This window comes from Etheostoma cragini, chromosome 13, assembly GCF_013103735.1.
Source record: "Etheostoma cragini isolate CJK2018 chromosome 13, CSU_Ecrag_1.0, whole genome shotgun sequence".
In the NCBI taxonomy this organism is placed as follows: domain Eukaryota; kingdom Metazoa; phylum Chordata; class Actinopteri; order Perciformes; family Percidae; genus Etheostoma; species Etheostoma cragini.
This window is the reverse complement of record NC_048419.1, coordinates 18698298-18725278: the sequence shown is the minus strand read 5'-3', so window position 1 is coordinate 18725278 and position 26981 is coordinate 18698298. Positions and strand designations below refer to the sequence as shown.

The 26981-nt window shown below is 37.4% G+C and overlaps 1 protein-coding gene across 5 annotated transcripts; it reads left to right on the top strand.

The window, feature by feature from the left end:
* Positions 1-229: 229 nt before the first annotated feature.
* Positions 230-26981, top strand: LOC117955641 (prolyl 4-hydroxylase subunit alpha-2-like). 5 transcript variants are annotated; one of them, XM_034890251.1, is made up of 16 exons: positions 230-380; positions 9025-9124; positions 10613-10709; positions 12248-12399; positions 13306-13443; positions 14827-15066; positions 17340-17536; positions 18343-18519; positions 20017-20087; positions 20735-20834; positions 21230-21283; positions 22373-22432; positions 22504-22569; positions 24747-24815; positions 25130-25226; positions 26693-26981. In XM_034890251.1, exons 2-16 carry the CDS (start codon positions 9043-9045, stop codon positions 26761-26763), a joined length of 1671 nt encoding a protein of 556 aa, XP_034746142.1. In that variant the 5' UTR covers positions 230-380; positions 9025-9042; the 3' UTR covers positions 26764-26981. The 5 variants fall into 5 exon arrangements, with proteins under 5 accessions (XP_034746142.1, XP_034746139.1, XP_034746141.1 ...); XM_034890248.1 differs by having other exon boundaries at positions 239-545; XM_034890250.1 differs by lacking the exon at positions 22504-22569 and having other exon boundaries at positions 239-545.

Here is a 26981-nt window from a genome sequence, read left to right as displayed (position 1 = left end):
CATTTTTAAAGGTTGCGAGTAGCCTACTCATTTCACCACTGGCTTGTAAAACTTTAATAGGTCTGGTGTCCTATTATTGTGAATTCTTAATTACAGCATAGCCCAAACCTAATATAACTCCAACCCCCTACTGTGTAAAAAAGCTCAGAAAACTGATTTTACAAGACGTTCGTGAGGGCAACACAACAACACTCGAAAAAGAATGTCCTTGCGCGTCTAATCTCAGCATTAAGGTCAACCCTCAAGGAGGTTCTGTACGTGGCAGCGGCTCTCTGTAGCTACCCCTCTCTGTGCTACTCGTAACCCCGGGGTGCCAGGTGTCATTTCGTCCACATACCAAAGAAGTGTGACGTTACTCTATATGACCTTAGAGAATAAAGGTAAGAAAACGTTAAATATTGTATCGTATCGCTTCTTTACATCATTGGAAGGGGCTGGTCGTTTAAGTCGCGTGCCTACCGAACATGCTGGGATGGTTGTCAATAACTGGGTCCAACAGGTTTTTTCGTGATACCAGACACTTCAAACCTTGCGGTACCAAGAAGGTAAAGTAACAACGGCTCGGTCGTTTCGTTAGGTCTCTGCTTATTTCCGACATATTTGTTACATTGCAAGACTCTGCAAAGCAGTCGTGTTACAATGTTAAGCAAGGAAAGGGGAGAAAGTTTTGAAACTTTGCGCGAACTTTGTGGCTCAGCATCTCGTTGTTTATTAGCCTACGCACACTTTAAAGCAGACGGTGTACGAGATGTTAAATGTTGGCGCGGAGAACCTAAATGTCTGCAAATGTAGCCTACTTCACAGGCTGCAACGACATTCACGGACCCCAAAGAGCTCAAGTGTTGGGAATTTCTAGAAACAACTGGCTGACGTCACAGGGACGGCTAGCATCCAGTTGAACATGACGAGCAGACCCGGGGTCTGAATGCGAGATGCAGCTGGAAAAGTCATTTTTGACAACTAGTACCCGTTTTTGACAACTAGTACCCAACTAAAATTCTGTATTTTTCCTTTTTTCCTAAAGAGTCGGCTCACTCAGAAAAAAAAAATCAGTTTTTTTATTTATTGAAACTACTAAAGATACAAAAGATATACAAAATACAAGAGAAATAGTCCCAATGAAAAGGGTGTCAACATTGAAAACTGTGGATTATCCAAAGTTAATGGGGGGTCTTTGGAAAGAGATGTTGCTGATGACATTGAGTACACGATTAAAAATAATGCTCCAAAAGGAAAGACATAGGCTGAGAAGCACCCTTGGCCACAAAGTATCATTGTTAGTATCACTGTTTGCAGTCCCAGGATAAAGGGTTATATGCACGCCAGGTTAATGATGTGGGTGATGCCCTGCAGGACTTTATTTCTAGCCGAGTACAATGGCAATACTTGGATGTGGCAGCCATTAGATTTGGAATAAATGGAAGGCGACATTAATCTGTCAGCAGTAACTAGGCTGAAAGGCAGGTGACATGTATCACATATCTCACTAGGTAAAGCTGAAACAAGTGAACTGTTTTATTAAGTTGAGTTGTGAGTTTCTGTCTGATGGTCTCCCCTTTTCTAGCATGTTGATTTTCTTTAACTTACGTAAGCAGCAGCCATTGTCTGGTTGTGTCTTTCTACCATAAACATTGGAGCGATGCTTATCTAAATGCCTGGTTGTCTTTGACAATGTTGTCTTTGTTTATTAAACATTATTCATATGAGCGTTCAGTGTTTTCATTACAGAAAAAGCTTTTAGAAGTGAACAGTGTTTTAGTGTACTTTTGCACATAAACATGTGTATGTTGCTTATGTAAACTGATGCAGTTTCTGTTTCCTTATGTTAATATGTGAGTCTGTAAACAGTATACAACACAGCTTCTGGAAATAGATTACTGGTGCTACACCATCTAGCTGCCATGTTGGGTGTTTAGTTTAGTCTGTTTAAGTTGCAGTATGGCTGCAGATTTTTCAGTTCTCATTGCATCTGAAACAAATTTGCTTAAAAGTAAACGACATATGGTTAGCAGCAGTCATGGACTTGTTGGAGGAGAACTTTTTAACCCTTTACTTTATTCTGAGAATTTAGATAGTCCCTGATATTGCATTACATTACAGATGCTTTTGTCCAAAGCAAAGCTAGACGTGTAGTTCACAGGTCAGCCAAACTATGATGTAAATTGGAGCTTTTACATTCCAATTTCTCTTAGACTAAAATGCCATGGAAGCAGCCTTTCTGTGTTTTGCCTGGCTGTGAAAAGTTGCAGAATTGCTACAAAACTAGACATGATGTTCTGTATTCATCCTTTGTGAATGTTTATTGGAAGTGAAAGTTAAAGCTGTGCACTTAGCTTGACTCTGCCTTAACAGAGAGTGGACTGTACTTAGAATGCATCTGGTGGTTAATACTGACACTCAGCTGAGACCAACCATCCAGGACATCTGTTGTCTCATCCAATAAGATCTTGAAAATCACATTATCTGTAACGTACTTTTGTTAATCCAAGTTAAGTATAGTGGAATTGAAGAGAAGCTATTAGTAAACCGTAAATTGGAAGGCCTGGAGCAACAACAATGACACGTGAATTAAATCTTCCTGAGTCTGACAAGCAAGGATTGTTTGAGCATGTTCACAGCCTGTGGATATCCACAGGCATATTATATAATATGCATGTATCAGTAGTCTGCACGTGTGTTAGAGCCTATACATTGGAGGGAGTTGGCAAGTACCTTGTCTACCCTAACAGTTTTCCGGCATGCAACTCTCATTCTTTAGTCACACAGATGACTGCTTTCTTACTCCCCAGTAGTTTTATCAGAATACTGGAATTTGGTTTTCACTGCCAAAATGTAATGCAGTGAAGATGGGAACTGCTATGATAAACCTGCAAGCAAATATATTCTGTAGATATGACTTTGAAAGCCAAGTTATGTATGCAGAACACATTTCCTACAATTATTTAAGGCTTTAAAAAGTCTTAAATATGTATTTTGCAACAATATTGAAAAATTCTCCTCAGTTGTGATGACACCGCTTTCTTACTCACATCAGCCCTAGTACTTTGTGCTTATTGGCTTTGTTCTTGTTGATATTGGTTAGGAAATGATATATATTTTTTTATACTGTCCAGGGAATACGGATGAGACCTCTTGTCCTATGCTTTAATGTGCTTCCCCTCAAAACAGAATAAGAGTATTTTAATAACTTCCTCAGTTGGCACTTGTGATCCAAGACAGCTGCTGTTAGCACCAGCCAGGTTTTCCCTCTGTGGATTTGATGTCAAGTAAGAAACGAAGCAGGAAAGAAGAACAGAACAACTACAGATGTTCGGTATGTTATTTTCTAAAGAAACGTTTCCTCCTAAGAAACCCCTGCCCCATTGCAGACCTTGAATCCTCCTGCCTGCTTTGCCAGAGAGAGCGTAACTGTGGTTTATCTCTCATCTGGAGCCACACCTCCACGTGAAACAGCAAAAGTTTGACTTCTTGTGTGTCATTACTCACCAAGATTGGAGATTGGATTAGCAAGAACACTGTTTTTCACCCAGAAGTTTGGGTTGTCTTAAATTGTGTATACGGATTATTGTTGCCTGACATCTTTATACAATACATAGAACACCAGTTTGCAGCAGAGCAAGACATGGAACACTGTAGGTCTATGTTTAAAATACAGCGCCTGGTTCTCTCCTCTCATGACCTGTCGTATCATATCCTGTCCTGTCCTCAGTGCTATTCCCTATATTTGCCAGAAATGCCAGACGGGGGTCAGGAGGAGCCGGGAACGTAGGGTAATGAATCTAACAGGCTTCTTTCCAGGAATGTGACATGGGTGTTACAGCCTGCAACAACAGGCAAGGCTGTGTTTGGGCTGATCAATGGCACAGGCTGTAGATTACAAGGACAGAGGTTTGGTCCTTTCATTCGGTAGTTTAGGTCTGCAGTAATAAGCATCACTTGCATACAGATGAAGGCGAAAAATAGTGTGTTTGCAGCCCAAATAATTAGGGCAATGCTCTGGCACTGATGTTGGTATGCTTTTTATGGTCCAGGACCATCCAATAGCCATGTGCACCCAAGCAGTGGTGGAATAAGTATTCTGATATTTTACTTAAGTAAAAGTTCAAATACCACACTGAAAAAATATTCTGTTACAAGTAAAAATACTGCATTGAAAATGTGACTTAAGTAAAAGTATCAACAGGAAAATGTACTTAAAGTATTAAAAGTAAAAAAGTTCTATGCAGAAAACGATCCAGTTGTCTTTACCAGCTAATCATTTCAGCTGGACTGTTAGGCCATTATAATGGTGGCTAGTTTAATTATAATAAAACCTTGTATTTTATAAGCTACATTTTTTTGTGTGCAAAAATCTGTCCAAATATTGTAGTGAAGAAAAAAGTACAATATTTCTCTCTGAAATGTAGCAGACTACAAGTAGATAGTGGCATGAAAAAACAAAAACTCAAGTAAAGTGCAAGTACCTCAAATTTGTAGTGCTGTACTTGAGTAGATCTACTTGGTTACATTCCAACACTGCAACCAAGCCAACTGACCACAAGAACCATACATGCATAACCAATTTGTCTTTATCATGTTCCACTTTGTGGCTGCATTGTCTTACAATATTATATTTTGTTTTTCTTAAATTCATATAATATGCAAAGATTTTTTAAAAGCATGCATCGTTTTGTATATAAAAGGATTATCCCAGACATTATCAGTAAAAAAAAAACAAAAAAAAACGTAAATCCATTCAATATCTTTATGGAAGCTTGATTTTATTTTAAATGTAGCGTTCTTTATTTCAACATTTGAGGAGTATGTAAATCTATCTGTCCTGTCGTTCCCCACCTGCTTGCAACTCCAACAAGTTAGGATAGCCCTGCAGCTCTATTACATAAGACAGCCAGAATAACTTTTCTATGTTGATTAAAGTAATATCCTTTGGTCCAGTCCTCTCTGAACATTTTCTATAAAGACACTGACCTATACACTCACACCCAGTGTGGTACAGTCCACCAAAATAACTATTATAAATGGTAAAACTGGGTAAAAGCTTAAAAGTCCTTTTTTTATTTTTATTAGTGCTGTCAAACGATTAAAATATTGAATCACATTAATTTCATAGTTAACTCGCAATTTAGCACACATTTTTATCTATTCTAAATGTCCCTTGATTTCTTGATTTTAGATTTTCTTTCTCATTTTAATCCTCTTTTCAACATGGAAAAGTGTATGGGCTTGCTTTGTGCAAATGTCTTTAATTGAAAACAACATTGGCACATAGCCTACTGTAGAGTTCAAATTTCACACGTAACATTCTCACTTGGCTCACTCATTCACACTTGGAACAAGTAATCTCTCACACAATGTAACACTGTCCATCAATAAAAGGGTGAAAATAATACTTTGACGAGGAGGAGGAGAATTGTCATCAGCTGTGTGCTTGGCTATCAAGTGGTATTTCAGACTGGAAGTGGTGCGATGATAGCTCAGTTCACAACGACAAAACACACAGATCCATTTGGTCTTGTCAATGGAACCATTTGGCAATTTTTTTTTTTCTTTCCATTAAGAATCTTAATTCTTACGCTCGCCATCCACTCAAAAGGCAAGGCAAGGCAAGGCAGCTTTATTTGTAAAGCACATTTCAACAACAGGGCAAGTACGTAACGTTACTACTCTTTGGCCGGCTCGCAAGCCCAAACAAGCGTGTGTGACGTGTTTTCTAATACTACTAGTTGTTGCAACGGCATGTGAAAAAAACTACTACATTTGCTAGGCCAAAAAGAACGTTAATCTTGCAATTTAAAAAAAAAAGTGACGCCGTTAAAATGGGTTTGCATTTACTCCGTCAATAACACGTTCAACTGACAAGCAAGTTGATTAAACGTTTGTGGAGTGATCAGCCTTTTCTTATCTCTTAGGATTTATCAGGCAGTTATTAAAACAACTTGGGATTCTCCTATGTGTTAATTTTGAGGCATGCAGGGTTGAAGCATCTGAGAAAGTAAAAAATTAGAATTCACAGTCACTTGTCTTACGTTTTAAAGCTGTTTTACAGCCCTTCACCATTAACACCTGCTGTTGGTCAGATCCATATGGTGTGGCTGTCTTAAAGTCTGCCTCATTAAGCGCATCCAAGTGTCAGAAGTAAGCCAACTTCTCCTTACCATAATGTTTGTTTACCGAGGATTTTACAGAGGATCCATCATCGCTGATTGTGCCGTTATCTGTGTTTTCTTTGGAATGTGTAAACTGACATTTTGTCCTGAAAATATGTTGTAGGTGTTGATGGCTTACTCCACAGTGCATTTAGCCTGTAATTTTAATTAAGTTAAGCTTTCACACAATGTACAGACTCATATATGATTTGGTGGATTATAACTTTCAAATCCATAATTTATATTACCATACATTACTTGTCATCTGTGTAACAACAGATCATAATCTCTCGCTCTCTCATTCTCTATCTCATCTGGGCCTAGCCTCCTTGACTTTGTCTTGTCAGCAGCTCATATTACTTGCCTTTTCTCAGTGTGAATGCTAACTGAATCAAATGAAAAATTAAACCATGTTGCATCTTTGCTCTCTCATCGCACGGAGTCTAACAATCTACAGTAAATTTGTAAGATCACCCTCAGTGTCTTTTGGCTTGAGGCGTAAACTCTGATTTTACCTAATGTGTTAACTTTGTCAGGACTTAATTTGGCAACAATAGAAAGTGGACTTGCAGGGCGACCGCTAGCTCACCCAGCAAGAGGGTGCGCCTCCTGTAGGCTGAGTCGTTTGCAGCCTCCTAGGTTCAAATCCAACCTGCGGCCCTATGCAGTGTGTCATCCCCCATCTCTCCAACCGTTCAAGACTGTCCACTGTCACTCTGAAATAAAGGGAAAAATAGATATCTTAAAAAGAAATGAAAAACATGGAAGGGTTCTACCGCTTTGTGGTTTGAACCCTAAAGAAAGAAAGAAAGTAAACCTGCTTTTTGTCAAAAGCTTTCATGTAAGTGAAATGATTTTTTTTCACCTGGAGGAGATTTCTCTTCAAGTCATCACCACAATAACTATTAAGGTGCCATGCTTCAGAACCTCTAAGCCGTTGATTAGATAGTAGTGCAGAGAGAAATATGTGTGTGTGCACGTGTGCTTACATTTGGAAGTTTGGATGTACTATGTGCATGTTTTACACAGACAACTGTAAACGGTCATCTCTGAGAAGTGATGTGGTAAAGCCAAATTAGATTAAATCCATGAGGAGAAAGTGGAGCAGTGTCACTTTTCACCTGAGATCACAAACAAGCATCTCAGTGCTGGACCGTAAACTGAGACTTTCTGCTAGGCGTAGATCTGGAACAATTCCACATTTTGCTGTACAATTTATTGTGTCAGAAATACTTGTGATGAACAGTATCAGCTCTTTCAGTCAAATTTAAAAATATTTATCTATGGATTACTTTTGCAAGTAAATTAAAGTTTTGAATGAATTCCAGAATACATTCTTTGGTTATATCACTGTTATGTGACCCAGATAATGTATCACAAATACACAGCCTATGAAGTAAACCACGCTTCTTTATTTTCATAAAAAATAGTGGATTTCTTTCTTAAATTAACATAAAATTGACAATTACAATCAAGTGATTTAGAACCTTAGCTAATGTTAGCAAATAATTGCAGTTAAACAAAGAAACAATGACTATATAAAAAAGAAATTGCAATTAGACAATGATGTAATTGTTACAGGCCTAGCTAGGTGATACATCGTTGTTTAGTTCTGCTTGTCCATTCAGCTCTGTTGTTGGCTCTGCACTAGCTGAAAGTCCACACAGCTCATGTTGCTTGCTTTGGCCCAAGATCACTACTATATATTTCCAGATAATACTGAAGGGAAATATGGCACCTTCTGACAAGAAAACCATAATACACCTTGAAACAATAGGCTTCACACAGCTGTTTGTACTGGAACTGTCTGCTTTAAAAAACAATCTAACTTCATTTTTAGTGTTTGGTATTTTACACTATCTGCCCAGCACAAAACAGCAGACAGACACAGTGAATGACTACCTGACTAACATATTTACCTGGTCTTAAATAGCTGATCAGCCCAATATTTCCCCAAGAGTTTGTCGAGACCAAAAATAGAACTAAAAGAAGAGTGAATATGGACTTTAATTTGTCAGGTGGCCAGAAACTGACTGCAGTTGAACAATAACGTTGCATCGTAAATACTGGATGTGCAAAATTCCTGTTAAGCATAGGAAGAACATAAAATGTCGTACTTAATTTGATGTTACCACTTTTAAAGTGTGTTACTTGTGAGTTTCTGCAGTGCAAGCTTTGATTTGTAATTCTATTACGAAGGACATTGTCTGAGCTATATTTAGTTATGGCCTTAGTCATCATTATTTTTCCTTAGCCATCTGGTGGCCAATGGCCATGTTATGAACAGAGTAAAACCAAGAAAATGAATGATTTTAGCTTAACCTTTAACTTACACAAGACCTTACCTGGACTTTTTATATTAATAAAAATAAGTTCCCATGGCTGTGTCTGCCTTTTTTGTAGAAACAATGTTAGGAACATTATTCTTTTTTCACATTGTCCTTCCTTACTCTCTCCTAATGAGAACTGGGCAAAGAGGCTATTATGACATGATGCCTCCCAGGATTAGTGACTCATTTTTAGGAAACATACTGGAAACTTTGAATATTGTTACACCATCATGTAATAAAGTACAGAAACACACCATCACTGCATGAACTGTTGACTAAGGGTATTGAAAACTGCAAGTATATGTATTTGTGTGGTTCAAGAATCCAAATACAGTTTGTCCGTTTTTCATGGCCAATATGAAAACAAAGCACATTGGAAATTAAATGGATGGATGGAATATTAAAGAGGGGAACAGCTGGATTTTCCACAGCTTATGTTAAATGATGATGGAGAATAGTAGGTCAACATGAAAAACTGTATTCCATAACAATAGGCTTAGATCTTGTAAATCTAATGTGACATGATGTGATTCTGTTTGTCCTTGCAGGTTATTGAAAGGGACAAAATGAGGAAGTTCCTGTCTTTTATCATCTGGGCTCTGCTCTGCTGCTGCTGGACAACACAGGCAGAGATCTTCACTTCCATAAGTAGGTTTGAAGAGCTAGGAGAACTTTCTTTCCCATCAAAGCAAACCTTTAGATCCCTTAGGGGTCGCTAGAATCAAGCCAGACCAAACACATTTTGGCCTATAACTGAATGAATGTGAATGGGGCATTTGCAGTTGCAATTTACTGCAGACCTTGCAGCTCATGCGTTGCAGTATTTCCTGCAACGCGTGATTTGCCTCACCGCCGTCACCCTTTGGGTTCCACTTTCCCGGACTCTGAATTTTCTTGTAAACAAACAAAAGTTATATTTTACATTCCCCAAAACTAATTGTATCATTGAGGTTTAACACATAACTTGAATGCATTCATTTCCTCTTAAACATTTGCAAATGTTGCAAAATGTTATTTTAAATCCAGCATTGTTTACAGCCATTTTTACTAGCTTGCTTTTTCTGGCGCATTCCAGCGTTTCTTGGTGCATTACCGCCTAGAACCATCGGCAGGACTGTGCACAGGACAAGACTCACTCATAAAAAATTGCTCCACAACGCTACTAGAGGTCTTAATGTCACATTGTACATTTAACTAAGCTTTCTCTTATTCATAATCAGAAAATTAAATCTATTTTTACTGTTACATTCTATGGTAATTTCCCTAAATAGAAACAGCGGAGTGCCACATATAGAAGGAAGCAGAGTTTATGCTCAGGAATGCTTTTCTTTGCCATAAAAAAGGTTTTACATGAAGTAAGTGGTGAAATCAGGCCAGTTAAATCAGTTTTTCAAGGCAGCCTGAATAACTTCCAAAATATATCCATAAATCCCCCATAAACTTTTTCTTTTGTGCAATTACCTGTCTTCATTTTATATGTGAGAAGATCACTTGTTTACAAAACTTCTTTTGATACACACTATGCATCATAGCACTCAGGAGGAGTTGAACTGTAACTTAAATCACCTCGATTTACTGCACTTGGCTGGTCAGTTGTGGTGGCTGAATGCAGAAACAATTAAAGTGTTTCATTATTCATCTTCCAAGGTAACAAATGGTGGAAGGTTTCCATGGAATTTTTTTAAGATGCATGCTACACCTCAACCATCCTCTCAAAATGGATGAACGCCACACTGTAGTTTGCTGACTAATTCTACACAATCAAAGCCCCACCGTTTAGGGCTGAGGACTCGTCGGAGCAGTGTTACCAGAAATACATTTTATCGGTCCACCAGAAAATCCCAACAGACCTAAAAGTTCTCAGTGGGATTGTTAATAGAAGAAACTCTCTTACATTACAGGAAGATTTTTGATTAAATCTTAAGTGTTATTAAATAATGTTTGATGGAGTTTTTAAATTAGAAATAGAGAGCATTCATCTAGGAACTACTAAATAAGTACAATTAAATACATTTTTGACACTTTGACGTAAGAAATGAATAGGCGACACATCGTTTTAGGAAGAAATGTGTAGCCAATTTTATCTTTAGAGACACCTCTCACTCATCTTCAGCATCCATCTCTCTCTCTCTGCAGGCCAAATGACGGACCTGATCTACACAGAAAAAGAGTTGGTCCAGTCCCTGAGGGAATACATTCAAGCCGAAGAGTCCAAGCTTGCTGCTGTCAAAAGGTACATTCGAACTTTGTAACAATCTGTGTAATAAATACTTCAAGTACTCTATTTGAGTAAAGTTTTGAGATAATTTTACTTTTTTAAATTGTATTATCATTGAATACTCTTTTATGCTTTTATATCATTACTACATTACAGAGGGAAATATTGTACTTTTTACTCTACTACTCTCTATAACTAGTTACTTTTCATATTACAATTTTATGTTAAAAATATATGATAAACACAATACATTGTCAAAGATTAAAGCAGTGGTTTCCAAAATGTTTCATTTGGGAACCTTTACAAAAAATGAGTTGTAAGCAGTTCCGCCAAAGAGACCTTTCCCTAGTAGACTTCTCAGATTGTTTAATTTAAAGGTCTTATGAATGACATGGTGCTGTTTGGATGATTTTATATAGACCTAAGTGGTCCCCTAATACCATATCTGAAGTCTCTTTCCCAAAATTGTGGCCTTGACCAACTGCCACTTTGCTCGTTTGAAAGCCATGGTGTCTCTCTCTCATGGGTGGGTAAATTTCTCTTGGTGGGCAAAGCAGAGACCTTGGAGGTAAGATTCCAAATTGGCCCATCTGAGCTTTTATTTTCTCAAAGGCAGAGCAGGATACTCAGGACTCTGTTTACACCTATCGCAGTTTCTAGCCACTGGGGGACCATAGGCAGGATGAGGGAACGCATATTAATGTTAAAAAAAACTCATAAAGTGACATTTTCATGCCATGGGACCTTTTTAAAGCTATAGTGCACAACTATTTTATATTAATGAGCGTCTTTATCTTGTGACCTTCTGGAGGGGCACATCACCATTATTGGCAACCACTGGACTAAACTACCCTACAGTGTGTAAATGTCACTTTAGACTTTAATTTGTAATGGAGTATTTTTATAATACTGGATTGGTACTTTAACTTAAACACAGGAACTGAGTACTTCTTCCACCACTGACCATAATAATGCCTTTTTAGTGTCTCTGTGGCGTTGACAGGATGAGACTCCTTACTGCTGTCCATTTGAGGCTTAATTTCTGTTTTCTTTAAAGAGAGATACCATGGTAATGATCTTGAAAAATATCCCTCCGTGTGGATTATTGTTTCAACATAATCTTAATAGCACTGACAGATATTATAAATATTAAAACTATCTTTCTCATCAACCATCAACAGCACTAAAAAAGTTAAACATTTATATCTGTTCTATCAACAAAGAGCTTTGTTAAAATGAACAGCCCTTTCACCATTTAGTGTTTAGAACAGTGGAGGCGGCCCTCAGTGTTTTCTAGCTCATATTACCCTCCCGTGTTAATGTTTTTTTTTTTGTACATTACATGGAAAACAGAGTGTTACACAACTTTAGTCTTTTGTGTCAATACCAGAGGGTTCCTTGTGACTGAAAAAGAGCAACAGAACAGAGAAGCACTTGCTTTTGCAGGTTAAGTCACTATCAAGTAATATATAATTAGTACAATATGTTTTTGTATTGAAGCTTTTAGAGTAGTAACAGCACTTTGTGTGTCTGTCTGTGTGTCTGTGTCTTAGCTGGGCCGACAAACTTGATGCTCTAACCAAAGTGTCCACCTCTGACCCAGAGGGCTACCTGGCCCACCCAGTAAATGCCTACAAACTGATGAAGAGACTCAACACAGAGTGGACTGAACTGGAGACTCTGGTCCTTCAGAATCCCTCTGACGGTAAGGGAAGGAAGATGGAAGAAAGGAAGGGAGGAGGAGTTGAGCTGGACAAGTGTGGTGTGACTGTGGAGCATGGATGTTCTGTGTTATTGGTTATAAAACCATACCATCTGGAGTCTGTTTTTTGGCCACATGCAACTATGGGCCGGTTGCCTGACCAAGAGTATACAGACCTTCACTACTATAACAAGCTGTTGTTCTGTGTGTGCTAGCTCAGACCACAATGTCTCACGAAAGTTACATTATTTTCATCCGGACAAGTGCCTGTTTCTCATTTCTCTCTGCAATAACTAGTGATACATTTGGAAATGACTGTAGATTTTGCTTATGTAAAACTATTTTAAACAGATCAGATATGTCTTGGCCAAATCTGCATTTGTTCATTGGCATTGCATTCATACACGTATCTACTTGAAGGGCAGCATTTACCACTTTTCTACGGGGCTTCTCTCAGCATGTGCAGAGAGCAAGCAGAAAAGCTAAAATCAAGAGCGGATGTGAGCAGATTGATTATAGCTTGGACTGCAGTGTGGAAATTTCTGCTTAACTGCTCTGGTCAACTTCTCTGCTCCCCCAAAGGACAGAGAGAAAACTCTCATGTTTTGCTATGTACAGCTGTTCCTCATCTCTGCATAGCCTAAATACATGAAAACATAGGCAATAGGCACTGTTACTTTTGTTTTTATTACTAACTTTTGCTGCTAACACATTGAGACAAAAAGAGAGAGAGGAGGAAAAGAAAGAAACAAAACTCAAAGCCATTTACAAGAAGGATGGGGGGGGGTGATTTATAGTTTTATTGTAAATTTAAAAGTATTTATGTTTCACGTAAAAGGAAAATTAACACAATTGACAGTTTGTTTAACCTGACCTTCCCAACATAACTATTTCTTACTTTCTTTCCAGGATTCATTTCCAACATGTCAATACACAGACAATACTTCCCAGATGCAGAGGATGAGACGGGTGCAGCCAAGGCATTGATGCGTCTTCAGGACACGTACCAACTGGATTCCGAGGCCTTCTCCAAAGGAAAGCTGCCAGGTAACCAAGGAGTAAACATGAGTATATTAAGAGGGGTAGAGTAGTGTGTACCTTTTTATTTATTTATTTTTTTTATGAAAGAAAGCGAGGAAGGCAAAATGTACCCACCCAAAGACTACTGTCTTTGTGAAAAGCAGTGTGAGTTTTGGACCTCCTAAGAAGGTAAATTTTTGTGAAATTGGGTCATGTTGACCAGCCCTCACTTATTTAACGTTTTGGGCTTTAGGTAAAGTTACTCTTAGTTAAAGGTGGGGTTGAGTTAAGTGTAATGTTATTTTAGAGTGAATTGTTTCTGGGTCATGAATGGGTAAGGAAACAAATGACACAGTTAAAGTTGCATCAATCATACACAGACAGATGATGAATCCCTTGTCCCCAAGTTTAGCTTGGTTGGTTATACAGCCCCTTATCACAGTAACAATTTGAAGGACTTCACAGTTGCATTGTTACCCAGGCCTAGCATAATCCACTGCTGACTGCACCATAATTCAAATTTACCAGTAGTTGCTGTTGCTCACAGTCAAATTCAATGTTTTATATATTATACAAACACAAACTATCTGGAGTTGCAAAAAGTCAGAAATCCTCAAATTGGACCCATATTGCTTTTAAAATCCTAACTTATCAGAAGTGTTTGCTTGAGATTCACTTGAAACATAGTTGCTAGGTTTTGAACTGCATTCCCATTTCAGTGGCATTCTAGCCGCATTTTGGAAACAACTCAGGTATGAAAGGGTGTACTTCTAAGGGTGTGCATACTTTTGCAGGTACTGTATGTGTATGTGTTTGTGTTTATATGTGTATGTGCTAGTTGACTTTACTTTTCATGCTGAGCAAGGATCCAGTAAATATCGTTGACAGACTGCATATCTCAACCTGCCCACCAGCAAACCACTTAAAACCAATTTATGATTTATAGTGACGAATCAAATGCCTACTAAGGTAGAAATAGTTTTACATTTTCACATTTTGTATGATGCTCAATTCTATAGAAACTCAAAAAGCTGAAGCAGGTGCAACAAATGCACTTTGTTTCATCTGTTAATCATAAAAAACAAAGAATTTACTATATTTGTAAGTGTAGTTATAAGTGGAAATATACGTATATACAGGTAGGTATATTAAGTAAATAGACTAATCTAAAATACTAAATGCAAGCATCCAAATTACATCCAGAACACATCTTTAAAAAACAAGAATAATAAGTAACATCATAAAAAATAGTAACTACAAAGTGGATTGAGACCCAGAAACACATTGCATCTTCAAACATGATCCAGCAATGATGAATTACATGTCATAAATAATTGAAGAACATGTTTTCTATTGGTAAAATGACTGTAGGATATGGTCAGTATTTACATCTGTTGAATCCTGCCCCAGGTGTACACTCCAATGCCATACTGACGGTGGATGACTGCTTTGATATGGGAAAGACTGCTTATAATGATGCAGACTATTACCACGCTGTGCTGTGGATGCAGCAGTCCTTAAAGCAGCTGGATGGCGGGGAGGAAACTGTGGTTTCCAAGGAGGACATTTTGGACTACCTCAGCTACTCAGTTTACCAAATGGGAGACCTACCTCGGGCCATTGAGCTTACACGCCGGCTGGTGGCTATTGGTAAGGTGCAACAAACACAAGTGTACAGACCAAAGACATGAGCTCAAATCAGTGTGTACACTAATACACAAGCTGTCTCTGTCATTTATCCTCGCCTGAGTCAGTCTTTCTTGCAACCATAAAGGATAGGTGAATGGGTTCATGGTCTCAACTTTTAGAAATCTAAAATAGAACTTGTATTTAAGACCACAGTCCTCTGCTATGAGGTAATTGATGGGTTGTCTTGCTGTTTAGCTAATCACCACAGTACACACCTCCTCTCTCATTGCAGTGGTGCTCTGTGCTTGCCAGAGCAGGGTGTTGTCCATCCAAAGAAAGAGCCTGTGGTGTCTAACTGTTATTTTAGTCTCTGCATCAAGGGCTGTGTTGACAGCTGCACGCCATCTTTTTAGAGCTGTGGTATGCTTGTTTACATGCCAAGCAAAAAGAATTGACTTAGAGCAGATGTAGCATACTTAGACCTACTTTATGCCGTCAAGTGCTACAAAAGTAACATAATGAACATTTAACATGTAAAGGTAATAGCTCATACACAAACCAAAAAAGAAAACGGTGAAGGATATAGAAAAGAAACAATATATAGTCCAGCATTACGCAAATCAAATCTAACTGGAAATGCAGGACCAAGGAAGAGCAAAGCCAGCAATCACTTATTCTGTTTTTATAGGGACATGTTATACAGTGAATTGCATTGTTTTTTTTAAAGCTACAATAGTAATGGTCAAATAAATAGCAACAAAGAACATACAAAGACAAATACAGGTAAAAGGCATACATATAAACACATCACTGGGACTGTACTTAGTAAAAAGATGGGGTAGATGATGGAAGGGAAATTAGGAAAAAGGATTTTGTCAATGTCTTATTACCTAGATGAATAGTGTTAGTCTTATTATCTAGTGCAAGTTAAATCAAGTTAAATAAAGTCAACGTTCTTGATTTTATTTTCTCTAGCAGGTTTCCATTATTAGGAAACGGTAGGATGTATACTGGCAGGGCTAAATATGTGCAACTAAGTCAGTGTACTACAGCACTGTTGGAAAAGAGCATACATACTTATGTATGTTTATTGTGACTCGTCTCGGCAGACTACCCCTTGTCAAAGAGTTTAAATCTCTCCAGTAAACTGCACATTTTCTCCTTCTTTCTTCGCAAGAAGAACCTTAACAAAGTCAGTGCTTAGAATACACTTTTTTACTGTTGAGGTTCCTGTAATTTTGGTACACATGGCAGCTTTGCTCCTACATGAAAATCACCAAGAGGCACCGTGCTGTACGTTGCTGTAATGCCTCTGCTTACTGAGGATTCAGTTTATTGCCATGAAATTCCACAAGGGTGTGTGCTCGTTCAACTATCTGCTTCGTAATTGCCTCAGTACCAAAGGATTTGAGAGAGTATTCCTGATTCCTGTACTGGTACAGTGTACTTAACTTAACTTACGTAACTTAGTACTAATGTACTAATGTACATATGTACTAATATGTATGTACATATAGTACTTATGTACTATGTTACCACCACAGTGGAGTTATTTGAAGCTGAGTTAAAAGGTAAAGTCCACGATGACCGTTTACTGTAATTGGCTGCTGCTATTGCCGTTAATGGTTTAGTCTTGAAATAAATGACACAGCATTTGTTTAAAGTTAATACACGACTAAGAGCCCTGACACACTAACCCGATAACTCGCCGTCGGACAGTCTGGCGAGATCGGTGACCCAAGTCTGATTGGTGTGTGCCGTGCCGTTGTCCATCGGTGGGGCCGTTGGCCTTCTTTTTGGCTGACCTGACATGCTCAGTTGGAAGTCGGGCACTGCGGCAGTCTGATTCAAATAACAAATCTGATTGGTGTAGTGCTGGCCTGGAAATGACAACTAGGATGACTTGAATCTCAAAATCGGACAGAAATCTTTTAAACTGACCTTTGCATTTCTCACTTAATATGTTTTCAGAAACACGTTTCAGTGAACTATTTTAGTAAAATATGAGATTATATTCTGTACAAGCTGCCATGACAGTTTGGCTTTGAATTTCCAGAGAATTATCAGGGCCTTAAAGCTTGAAAAAAAAGGTAAGACACATCAAGATTACTGAAAAAAAACTTGTTTTGTTTATTAATTGACTAGGAGTAATGACTTCTTTGCCCATGTGATATCAAGATTAAACGGCCAAAACACTTTAGATGCAGCGTTAGTTTATTTAATGCAGCTTCCATACCCCACAACTCTACAGGTTATTCCACTTCTCCACCATCCTTGTTTTCTTACACTGACAGACCCCAGCCACCAGAGGGCAGGAGGAAACCTGCGGTACTTTGAGCGGTTACTGTCAAAGCAGCTCAATGAGCTGAACCAGGACTACCAGCCTGCCTCCGAGGAGCCCATCCAGCTGGGAACCTACATCAGACCTAAAGACCATCTCCCAGAGAGAGAGGCCTATGAGGCTCTCTGCAGAGGGGAGGGGCTCCAAATGGTGAGACTTGACAAATCTGTCTCTATGTAATGTAAAGACCTGTAGCTGACAGGCAGTCAAAAAACATTTTCTTTACGTATAATCTTAAGTGTTAACGTTTTGTTAAATTTATGTACCTGATGTTTGATTTTCTGCTGTATGTGATGGTTTATTTTCATAGCAAAACGCTTTCACTATCAATTCATTTAAATTGGATGATACATTCTTTTGATATTAGAGTACAGCTTCAACATAAATCAATTGTGTGTTAATTTTAAAGAGCATTACAAGCATTACAAGAACCTGCACATAAAACAGCAAGCCTGCAATGATGGCAGACACAATAACAACTTTCCGAAGCTGTATCTGTTTACTTTGATCAAACAATCATGAAAAAAACAGATTTACAGCTATCTTGTATGTGGCTTGTTTATTAAAGCTCTGAAGACCCACAGATGTGTTTTCACCTATTCAAGCTGATTATAGCTCTGTTCAATTTGAAGTCGGGATGAGTTATTCTGGGAATCATGTAAGGTTACCCACCTGTACTGAGAAAGTATACAGGTGTAAACTGTCCTCTCTTAACAGGTGCAAGATAACTATAAAGGACGAGGAGAAATGCTGCTCTCTATACATGCAAAATGATGTAAAAACCTGTATGGGTGCACCAGAAGTGTGCATGAGCTTCTATGGCCACCCATCATCTTGTGAAATTGGATTTTGTCAGCAGGGGTCAGTCAAAAAAAAAATCTGATTTCAGTCCGTCAATATCAAGCCTCTCTTAATATAATATTATTATTTTCTGTTTATCTTGTATGTTTAACCAGAACGACGCGAGGCGCAGCCGGTTGTTCTGTCGCTACCAGGATGGTAAGAGGAACCCTCGTCTCCTGCTGAAGCCCATGAAAGAGGAAGATGAGTGGGACAGCCCCCACATTGTACGCTACCTGGACGTGCTGTCACACAAGGAGATTGAGAAGATTAAGGAGCTAGCTAAACCCAGGGTGAGACAAGCAGCAATTAAAAAGAAATAATCTAAGAATTCTGTGCTTAACACAAAATAAAACAAAATCAGAGACCGTGACAATAGTGCTGATAAAGTTTATCATTACCGATACTATGGTTATTGATGACTTTTTTTCTTTACAGCGATAGATAAAGTAGGGCTGCTTAATGCATGCAAATTTGAATCACGATCACAATTTTGACTTCCCACGATCAAATTTGCGTGCGATTGAGCGTTTTTCTTTTTAAATGCGTCATTTTATAGAATGCTCTGTTTTTTTTCCGCAAAGCCCATCTACCGCTCCGTAAACCACTGTTTGTTTATGAGCCAGTCAGAGTTGTTCTCTGCACCGCGCAGCTAAGTTTCTAGATGTAGACAGTCACAGAGGACAGAGTAACGTGAGGAAAATTCAACAGATAGCAGTCGGTTATACGTCGGTCTCAAGGTTTACCAGTTTTCTAGTAAACGCAACATTTTGTCCCGTCCGTGTTGTTTTCAGACAACATTAGTGACCATTGCTAGTTAGCGTCTGTTAGCTCACAGGGCTCTAGGGTGTGAGTTATATTTTTCCTCTAGGACGCACCGGGGCACCTAATGTCAGTGTTTCTGCTGGTAACTCTGCTATCGCAGCCGCTGCGGCGAAAAACACAGAATAAATTATTGAACGCAACTAACTGCAGTTTGTAGAGTAATAGCGTGTGAGACGGAGCCTGTTGGCTCATTCATAATAAGTTGCGTCACTCAAACTGTGAGTACGTCCATCGCACTCCCTCTCTCTCTCTAGCTCTTTTAATCAGTTATTGTTGAAAACAAGTGAAGAAGCTTTCTCAGAGATACATTTAAGAAATATATATGTATATATCCTACGCTATTTATTTCAGATTTTCTTTTACATGTGTTGCAGCTGTATGTGTATACCATATACAACTTCAACATAAGTAGAATGTAGCATAATATGGATATGAAAGCAGTTATAAATGTGACAATAAAATATGTTTTGGTTAAAATAAACAAATAATCGTGATACTTAATCGTGATCACAACATTGATCCAAATATTTGTGATTATCTTTTTGGCCATAATCGTGCAGCCCTAAGATAAAGGCTCATTATTAGTCTGTAGTACTGCGAAAAGCATTGCCTACCTCCATCAAGTGAACACAGTTCCGTTACAAATTAATGCTCTTTTCTTTTTTTCACCATACATTTTGGGACTCTTTAGACATTTTGGGACAGAATAGATATTCTGCATATAATATTTATAGTAAAGTATATAACCGGTAAGACTAAATGAAAATACTTTTGTGGCATTTCACACACACACACACACACACACACACACACACACACACACACACACACACACACACACACAAACACACATATACATATACACACTGAAAATTCATGTTAAACAATGGAATAAGTGGATAAACTCAGATCTGTGATGTTTCTGATGACAAACACTTATTTCTGTGTTGTTTTTGCTTTTTAAGCTTGCCAGAGCTACTGTCCGTGACCCCAAAACGGGCGTCTTGACCACAGCCAACTATAGAGTATCAAAAAGGTAACTAATTCAGGGTAAAGGCTCTTTGTATGCTGTCTTGTGGATTTCAATCAATAACACATGGTAAAACCCCATTATTACAAGGTTTCATTATTGATATAATTCACAGTGTTAACCAAGGTACTCCAATTATTACTGTACAGCTTTTTTAATTTGTTTTTAAGGATTCAGCCTTTTCTTTTTTATCCAATTATTTCTTCACTCTTTTATACCAGAACCATTTTCTGAGCTGCCTTTGCAACAAGGACACCATGTTTACTGTAAACTGCTGTGTAACTTGTGTTGTTGGAGCAGAAAATGTAACCATTTTGGTGTGCTTTCAGCATATCTAGTTGTTGTTAAAAGAAAAAAAAATTTTTGTTAAAATATTGTAAACATTGGAAATTAAATGATGACAAAGACCTCTTATCAAATTACCGTTGGACACTAGCAGGAGGACATGAACAAGTTGCATATGAGTGGCAACAGGCTTCTGACAATCAATTGCACCCCCGAGACAGTAAAGTAATTGGACAATCTGGCCACAACGTGGTATTCTAGCACTGATTGCTGATGAGGAGCAGGCGAGGACAGACAGAAACTAGAGAGTTTGTGTGCGTGCGTGTGGCTGTGTGCACTGTACTATGTACACTTTTTTGTTTTTCCAGTGCATGGTTGGATAAAGAGGATGACCCTGTCATTGACATGGTCAACCGGAGAATAGAAGACATCACAGGCCTTACAGTAGACACTGCAGAGTTACTACAGGTAATATCATGCAATTGCATACTACAAACTACATTAATTACTAAATCTTCATTTCATGTCATATTACACAGAAATGTGCTATCCATTCTTCTATTTTTACTAAATATAATAATCCTCACACTAGTAATACTGATATGTATAAGTGATATATACAGTTTGTATCTAAGAACAGTGTGGCAAATACAGTAAACTATTGCTTGAATTAACCATGTAAAAAATGTAATTTTATTATCTTAACTAATTATTTTGGCCTAATTTGGAGTTCTACAAAATATATATTTATATTCACAATATCAAAGATAGGCCTACATGCATTGTTTGCCAATGATTTTGGAATTTAATCATTTTTATTTTAAATATAAATTTAAACTCCTTCTTTGTCCATGACTCACCAGGTCGCTAACTATGGAGTTGGAGGACAGTACGAGCCACATTATGACTTCTCAAGGGTGAGTTCATTTGTGGTTGAAAATTAGTTTTATAAGTTGATTTGGAAATTTTAGGAGGTCACACATTGTCAATTTGATCAAGATCACTGTAAATGAATGCTAGCTTTTGTTTAAGTTCAACTTTAGTGTCTAGTACTCTTTACATTGAGGAGTACATTATGATTTTACTGTTTATATGATTATACTGTAACTCAAAATACATGCCTTTTAACACTCTCCTTTAATAAAAAAAAAACATAGCCTAGTTCTCTCTTCCTCACAATACTTATGCCACCTTTTAAATTAATCTGTGCTTGAAACACTTTTCATTTCTGTGTAACTAAAGTTACACAGAAATGACAGTTTTACAATACAAGATTCACAATATCTGGTGTGCATGCTGAACAGCTGTATCTCTTGATTGCATTTCTCTGTTGTAAATCTCCCTGACTTTTATTTTCTGGAGATGTGAGCCATGTGTCCTCTGAGTGTTGATCTCTGAAATTCACATGATCTATAGCTGTATGTACTATGTGCATCTGTGCAGCTGTCTTTGCTACAGAATGACAGATTTGGTTAAATACAATACAAATGGTCATTGCAAACAAACAAATTACTCCTTATTAAGCACATTAATATAGCAGCAAACACATTTTTGGGATTGTGAATTATTATAAACAAGCTCTTTTGTTGCTCTTTTTATGAACTTTGGCACCTTACTTGCATTCAAAGCACAAAACAAAATTGTGAATACATTTATTTTCATGGTGAATTAGAAAATGGTGTCCGGGCCACCCGGCACCCTGTCATGGGCCAAATCTTGTCCACAGCTGTAAGTTGAGTATCACTGATCTATTACAATGATTTAGTGTTCCTGTTATTTATATTAAATGTACAGTATATATGTATCTTATGTGCAGTATGTTCTTTTGTTGCATATCATTTTTTTTTTTACCTTAGGTAAAAAATGCAATTCAGTTGTGATTCTGTTATGTTTGTGACAGATAATAGACTAGATTTTATTTGAAGTGAGTGAAGTTGGTGCCCTTAGGGGCGGGGCTCCTACTGCAAGTTTGGTGATGGGTTAAATGTTCTAACAATCTTTTGCAGCGTCCTTTTGACAGCAACTACAATGGTGACGGAAATAGACTTGCCACCTTCTTAAATTACGTAAGTACATGTGCGTGCTAGTGAGCAGCCTTTTCATCATGTATTTTCATTCTTGAATTTTATCTTTGTAGAAAGATGAGCCTGATGCTTTCAAAAGATTAGGCACTGGAAATCGTGTGGCAACTTTTTTGAACTACGTGAGTATGTGCATTGGGTCGCTGGTAATTGAAGGGCGGTCGTGGCAGTCACCTGAAATCTATTCTCCGTCGTTTTGTTTTATGAGCATATGCATAAGCTCTGGTTCAATCTTGGACTTGGATTGATTGACTTTCACTTGGCCTGTAGTTTGGCATTACAGGGATATATTTCAAAATCTAGAGTTACTTTGATGTCACAGGGAAAGATTCTCTAATAGTTCTACATATTCTGGGGATATAATACTGAAAATTGTGCTATATAAACATTGTCTCTATGACTGAGAAACTTTGTAGAAAAATATCTAAGAATCAAGTTGTTCTGTCAATCAGTTCTAGTACATATTGTGGAGAGTTTTGTTGGCCATCCCCTAATAACACACTGATGTAGAAGCCACTCTTTATTTAACCCTTGCTAACACTGGGTTGCACAAAATACAATTATACATAAAAATAGAAATATATTGAGTTTTTAAATGAGGTATGCATGTGAATTGTTTGTATTTTTCCATATAACCAGTGATTGGTTGAAGTTCACTGTTCACCTTCAAACATGATGTGGAAGTGCGTCACATTACACTACATTATTGATCTATTATATTGTAAAATGTAACTTCTCCAAACATACATGTTGATTGTAAGATATGGACGTAAAACAATGAAACCGTTGATTACTGCAGATTCAATTATAGCCAGGCATTGTAGCATCAAATGCTAATGAAATAAAATAAAGTGGCTAAATTCTTATATTAAAACATTGCAGTAAGAATTTGAAACCAGTTCAATTTTTATAACTGGTCACAAATGATCAAAAGAACATTTTGCATGACACTGAAACATATGGTACAAGGAGGGCATCTAACAAAGTTACAGTACATAATTTAGATAATAGATCGGCATGTTTGACTCGTGAAGAAATAGATGTATTGTGGGAGTGATCATCGCTGCTAGGTAGCATGATTTAGATTTTCTTATCAAACAATGGGATTAAATTGATGATGACACAGTTAGTTAGTTTAAAGAAAGGCCATATTCCCTTTTCCTTTGCTCTGTAACAAGTATTTCTTTAGTCTTTCAAATCTTCGATCACTGTAGTGACTAAAGCAACTTTCTTAAACTCCATTGTTATGAAAAAATGTGTGACTTGTCATTTTGTGCACCTTATTTCTCACAAGACCTTTTGAAGAACCTTGTTTTTTTATCACATACCACTCAAGCAATAATTTTTACATTTATTTCTAATGTTTTGACATACAAAACAAACATTTAATTTGTCTGTTAATTAGGATCCATAATTCTGGACACATACTTCAAAAAATGATAGTATTTGAATTGTTATTAACTTTTTGTTACTTAAAAGCAAAACATAGCTTAATAGCTACATGTGCTTAGTATGTTATAGCTCTGAAAAGTAAAACAAATGTATACAATATTTTGATAAGCCACAAATGCAGATGTTTGTGTGTGTTTTTTTCAATGCATCCTTCGGGTATTTTTAAATTGGAGAGTTTATTCTTTAAAGGGAGACACTACAGGCATGAACATAATTTATAAAGCATTTTGAGCTACTTAGTCCACAACATGTCTACCTTTAGACTATTGGGCAAAAAACACACACATCCAAAATACACATTTAAAGTAAGGGTTTAATAAATTATACTTTGTCTATTAGCACCTGTAGATTTCTCCTTGAAATATTTAGAAAATAACTATTTCATGGTGAAATCCATAGGTTGTTCTATAAATGTCAACCCTATTCACCTGTATTCTAATGCAAAATGAATAGGATTTTACAATTCATATCTTTAAAGGCTGTTTTCTTGAAATTAGTTTTTTTTCCAATTCAGTGGCATTTACATGCACTGAACTTTCCAGTTTTATTTCAGTCCAATTTCTGAAGGTTCTTACAGAGATATTTGTTCATATGTCGTCCATTGCCTGATTTATTGAACATTTTAGACCTAAAATGTTGAGAAATTGATTGAGTTATGGCTGTTGACAGTATTCTCTGATTTATGGAGTGAGAAAAAGAGATATCCAAAGATGACTCTGTAAAAACCTTTTGAATCTAAGCTGTCAACAAAATGAAACAATAATTTTGAACCTGGCTTTATCCCATGTTTAGATTTCAGTTCTGGAAAACAGAACATTTCTAACAAGGTTTTTGGTCTTTTTTTCAGATGAGTGATGTTGAGGCCGGAGGTGCCACCGTCTTCCCTGACTTTGGCGCAGCAATCTCGCCTAGAAAGGTGATGACAACAGACTCGGAGTGTGTTTCTGTGTGTGTTGAGTGTGTTTTCTCTATACTGCTTGTGTCCCCAGTGGGAATCCGATCCAGTGTTTTTGCCAGTTTAATGATTGATGTGTCAATGTGTGATGGAGGATCTCACAGGAGGTTCCCTGTGCTGTCTGATATTATCACCATATATTGGTGAAATGAACCACAATTTTGAAAAAGCCACTTGTGCGGCAGGACTTCTTTAAACCAAGCATTTTTACATTTTCTTTCTTTCTTATGCTGATTGGATGTTATCATTTATTTATTTGTTCTAATTCTTTGCAGGGGACAGCAGTATTCTGGTACAACCTGTTCAAGAGCGGGGAGGGAGACTACAGGACCAGGCATGCAGCCTGTCCTGTCTTAGTAGGAAGTAAATGGGGTGAGTCGAAGTCCAGATTTGTCACAACCAAGTATTAAAACATTTAATAGGATTAGAAAACGGCTACATTCTAACTAAAATTGAGTTTATAAAATATGTTATTTAGTAAGAATGTTGTGATAATGTGTTCCACTGTTGTGTTACATCAGACAAAGATGTCTGGTAATGATAACGCATGAAGGAGTTCAGCTTAACTTAAGATTGTTGCAGATGTAAGAGGGGAATTCAAAACAGAATGGGGAGACAAACTTCTGCTTATGTTTCTGCATTATTAGTCTTTCCAATCTAGCCCAGACAGGACGTTGTTTTCAAAAACACACTTTTAAAAGCTTACAAGTCGTAAGACAACAACTTGAAATGTATTGATACATTTTTTGGAAATACAAATACCATAGTACAAAAGCCAAGATGTTTTACTGGAAATACAAGGTTCATATTTGTAACCATTTAAAAAAAATGTTAGCATTAAAAATATTCTCATTCATTTGATATTTTACCTGTCTTGGTAATGTAGTCTATTGACGGGGATGTTGATGGAGCCACGTTTTCATACCAGAACCATTTTCTGAGCTGCCTTTGCAACAAGGACACCCTGTTTCCTGTCAACTGCTGTGTAACTTGTGTTGTTAGTCAGAAAATGTAACCATTTTGTGTTTGCATTTTGGTGTGCTTTCAGCATATCTACCGTTGTTGTTTCAAAAACAATGCTTTCTGTTAAAAAATGTTCACAAAAAATATTTTCTGCCCAAGATTCCACCACCAGAAAATACCTATTAATCCCAGATAGTGGGCCTACTAGTCACAGGCGGCGCTATTTCCTCACAGAGCCGCTGCAAAAAGATCCTCAGGAAGGAACTTGTTTTGGTGGAATGTCTACGTTCAAAAGTTGTTTTAGTCGTGCAAGAGAAAATTCAGATTGGACAAATAGTCTAGCTAGCTGTCTCAATTTACCATCCAGAAGAACATAACATGGATTTTCTGTTTTTGTTTTGTTTTGCTGGAAACCGTTATGACGTTAGCGGTACTGTATAAACAGAAAATCTTAAAAAATTTAAAAAGTGATGGGGAAAGGACTTTAGTAAGACTTTACTATGGTCAGTTTAAGTAAAAGCTCTTTTCTGTTGATGAAATTGCCCTTATAAACATACACTTTAGATATTGTGTGATTTAAAATAAGTTTAGTTTAGGAATACTCGTCATTGAATGAAGAGGACATGCTGTTAGTCAGATATTTATACTTGAACAAGGAAATCTGCCAAACACTGCATCCTAATCCTAAAAACAGTGTTGATACGAGATCTTCACACAACTTGCTCTATTAGAAATGCACATACCATTTTTTGGGGGCTTTTACCACACACTGACAAGGAAACTTTGGGGGTAGTGAAGGCTTAGTATGTTTTTTTGTATTCAAATACAAAGGCATATTTTTGGTCCTCACATGTTTTTTTTCTGTTGTTTGTCAGTGTCAAACAAGTGGTTTCACGAGCGAGGACAAGAGTTCAGGAGACCCTGTGGTCTGACAGAAGTGGACTGAAGTTTGACCCTCACCTAAGGAACATGCAAAAGACACACATTTTCAGTAATGCAACTCGAAGACCAATTATTTTCTCTCCCTCAGCATGATGATGAAATGTTTTATGAGGAAATTAGGATACTGTTATGTGAGATGTGGCTGGATCATTTCTTTGGTCTTTGATCAGAAGATACAGGACTTAGTTATCACGCATCCACACACCATCCCCACTTAATTAA

Excerpts from the sequence above, each read along its gene's own strand:
- LOC117955641 (XM_034890248.1), top strand. The coding sequence starts at position 465 with ATGCTGGGATGGTTGTCAATAACTGGGTCCAACAGGTTTTTTCGTGAT. Across the intron at positions 18,520-20,016 it reads AGGAGCTAGCTAAACCCAGG|CTTGCCAGAGCTACTGTCCG; the intron begins GTGAGACAAGCA and ends TTGCTTTTTAAG. Across the intron at positions 20,088-20,734 it reads AACTATAGAGTATCAAAAAG|TGCATGGTTGGATAAAGAGG; the intron begins GTAACTAATTCA and ends TTGTTTTTCCAG.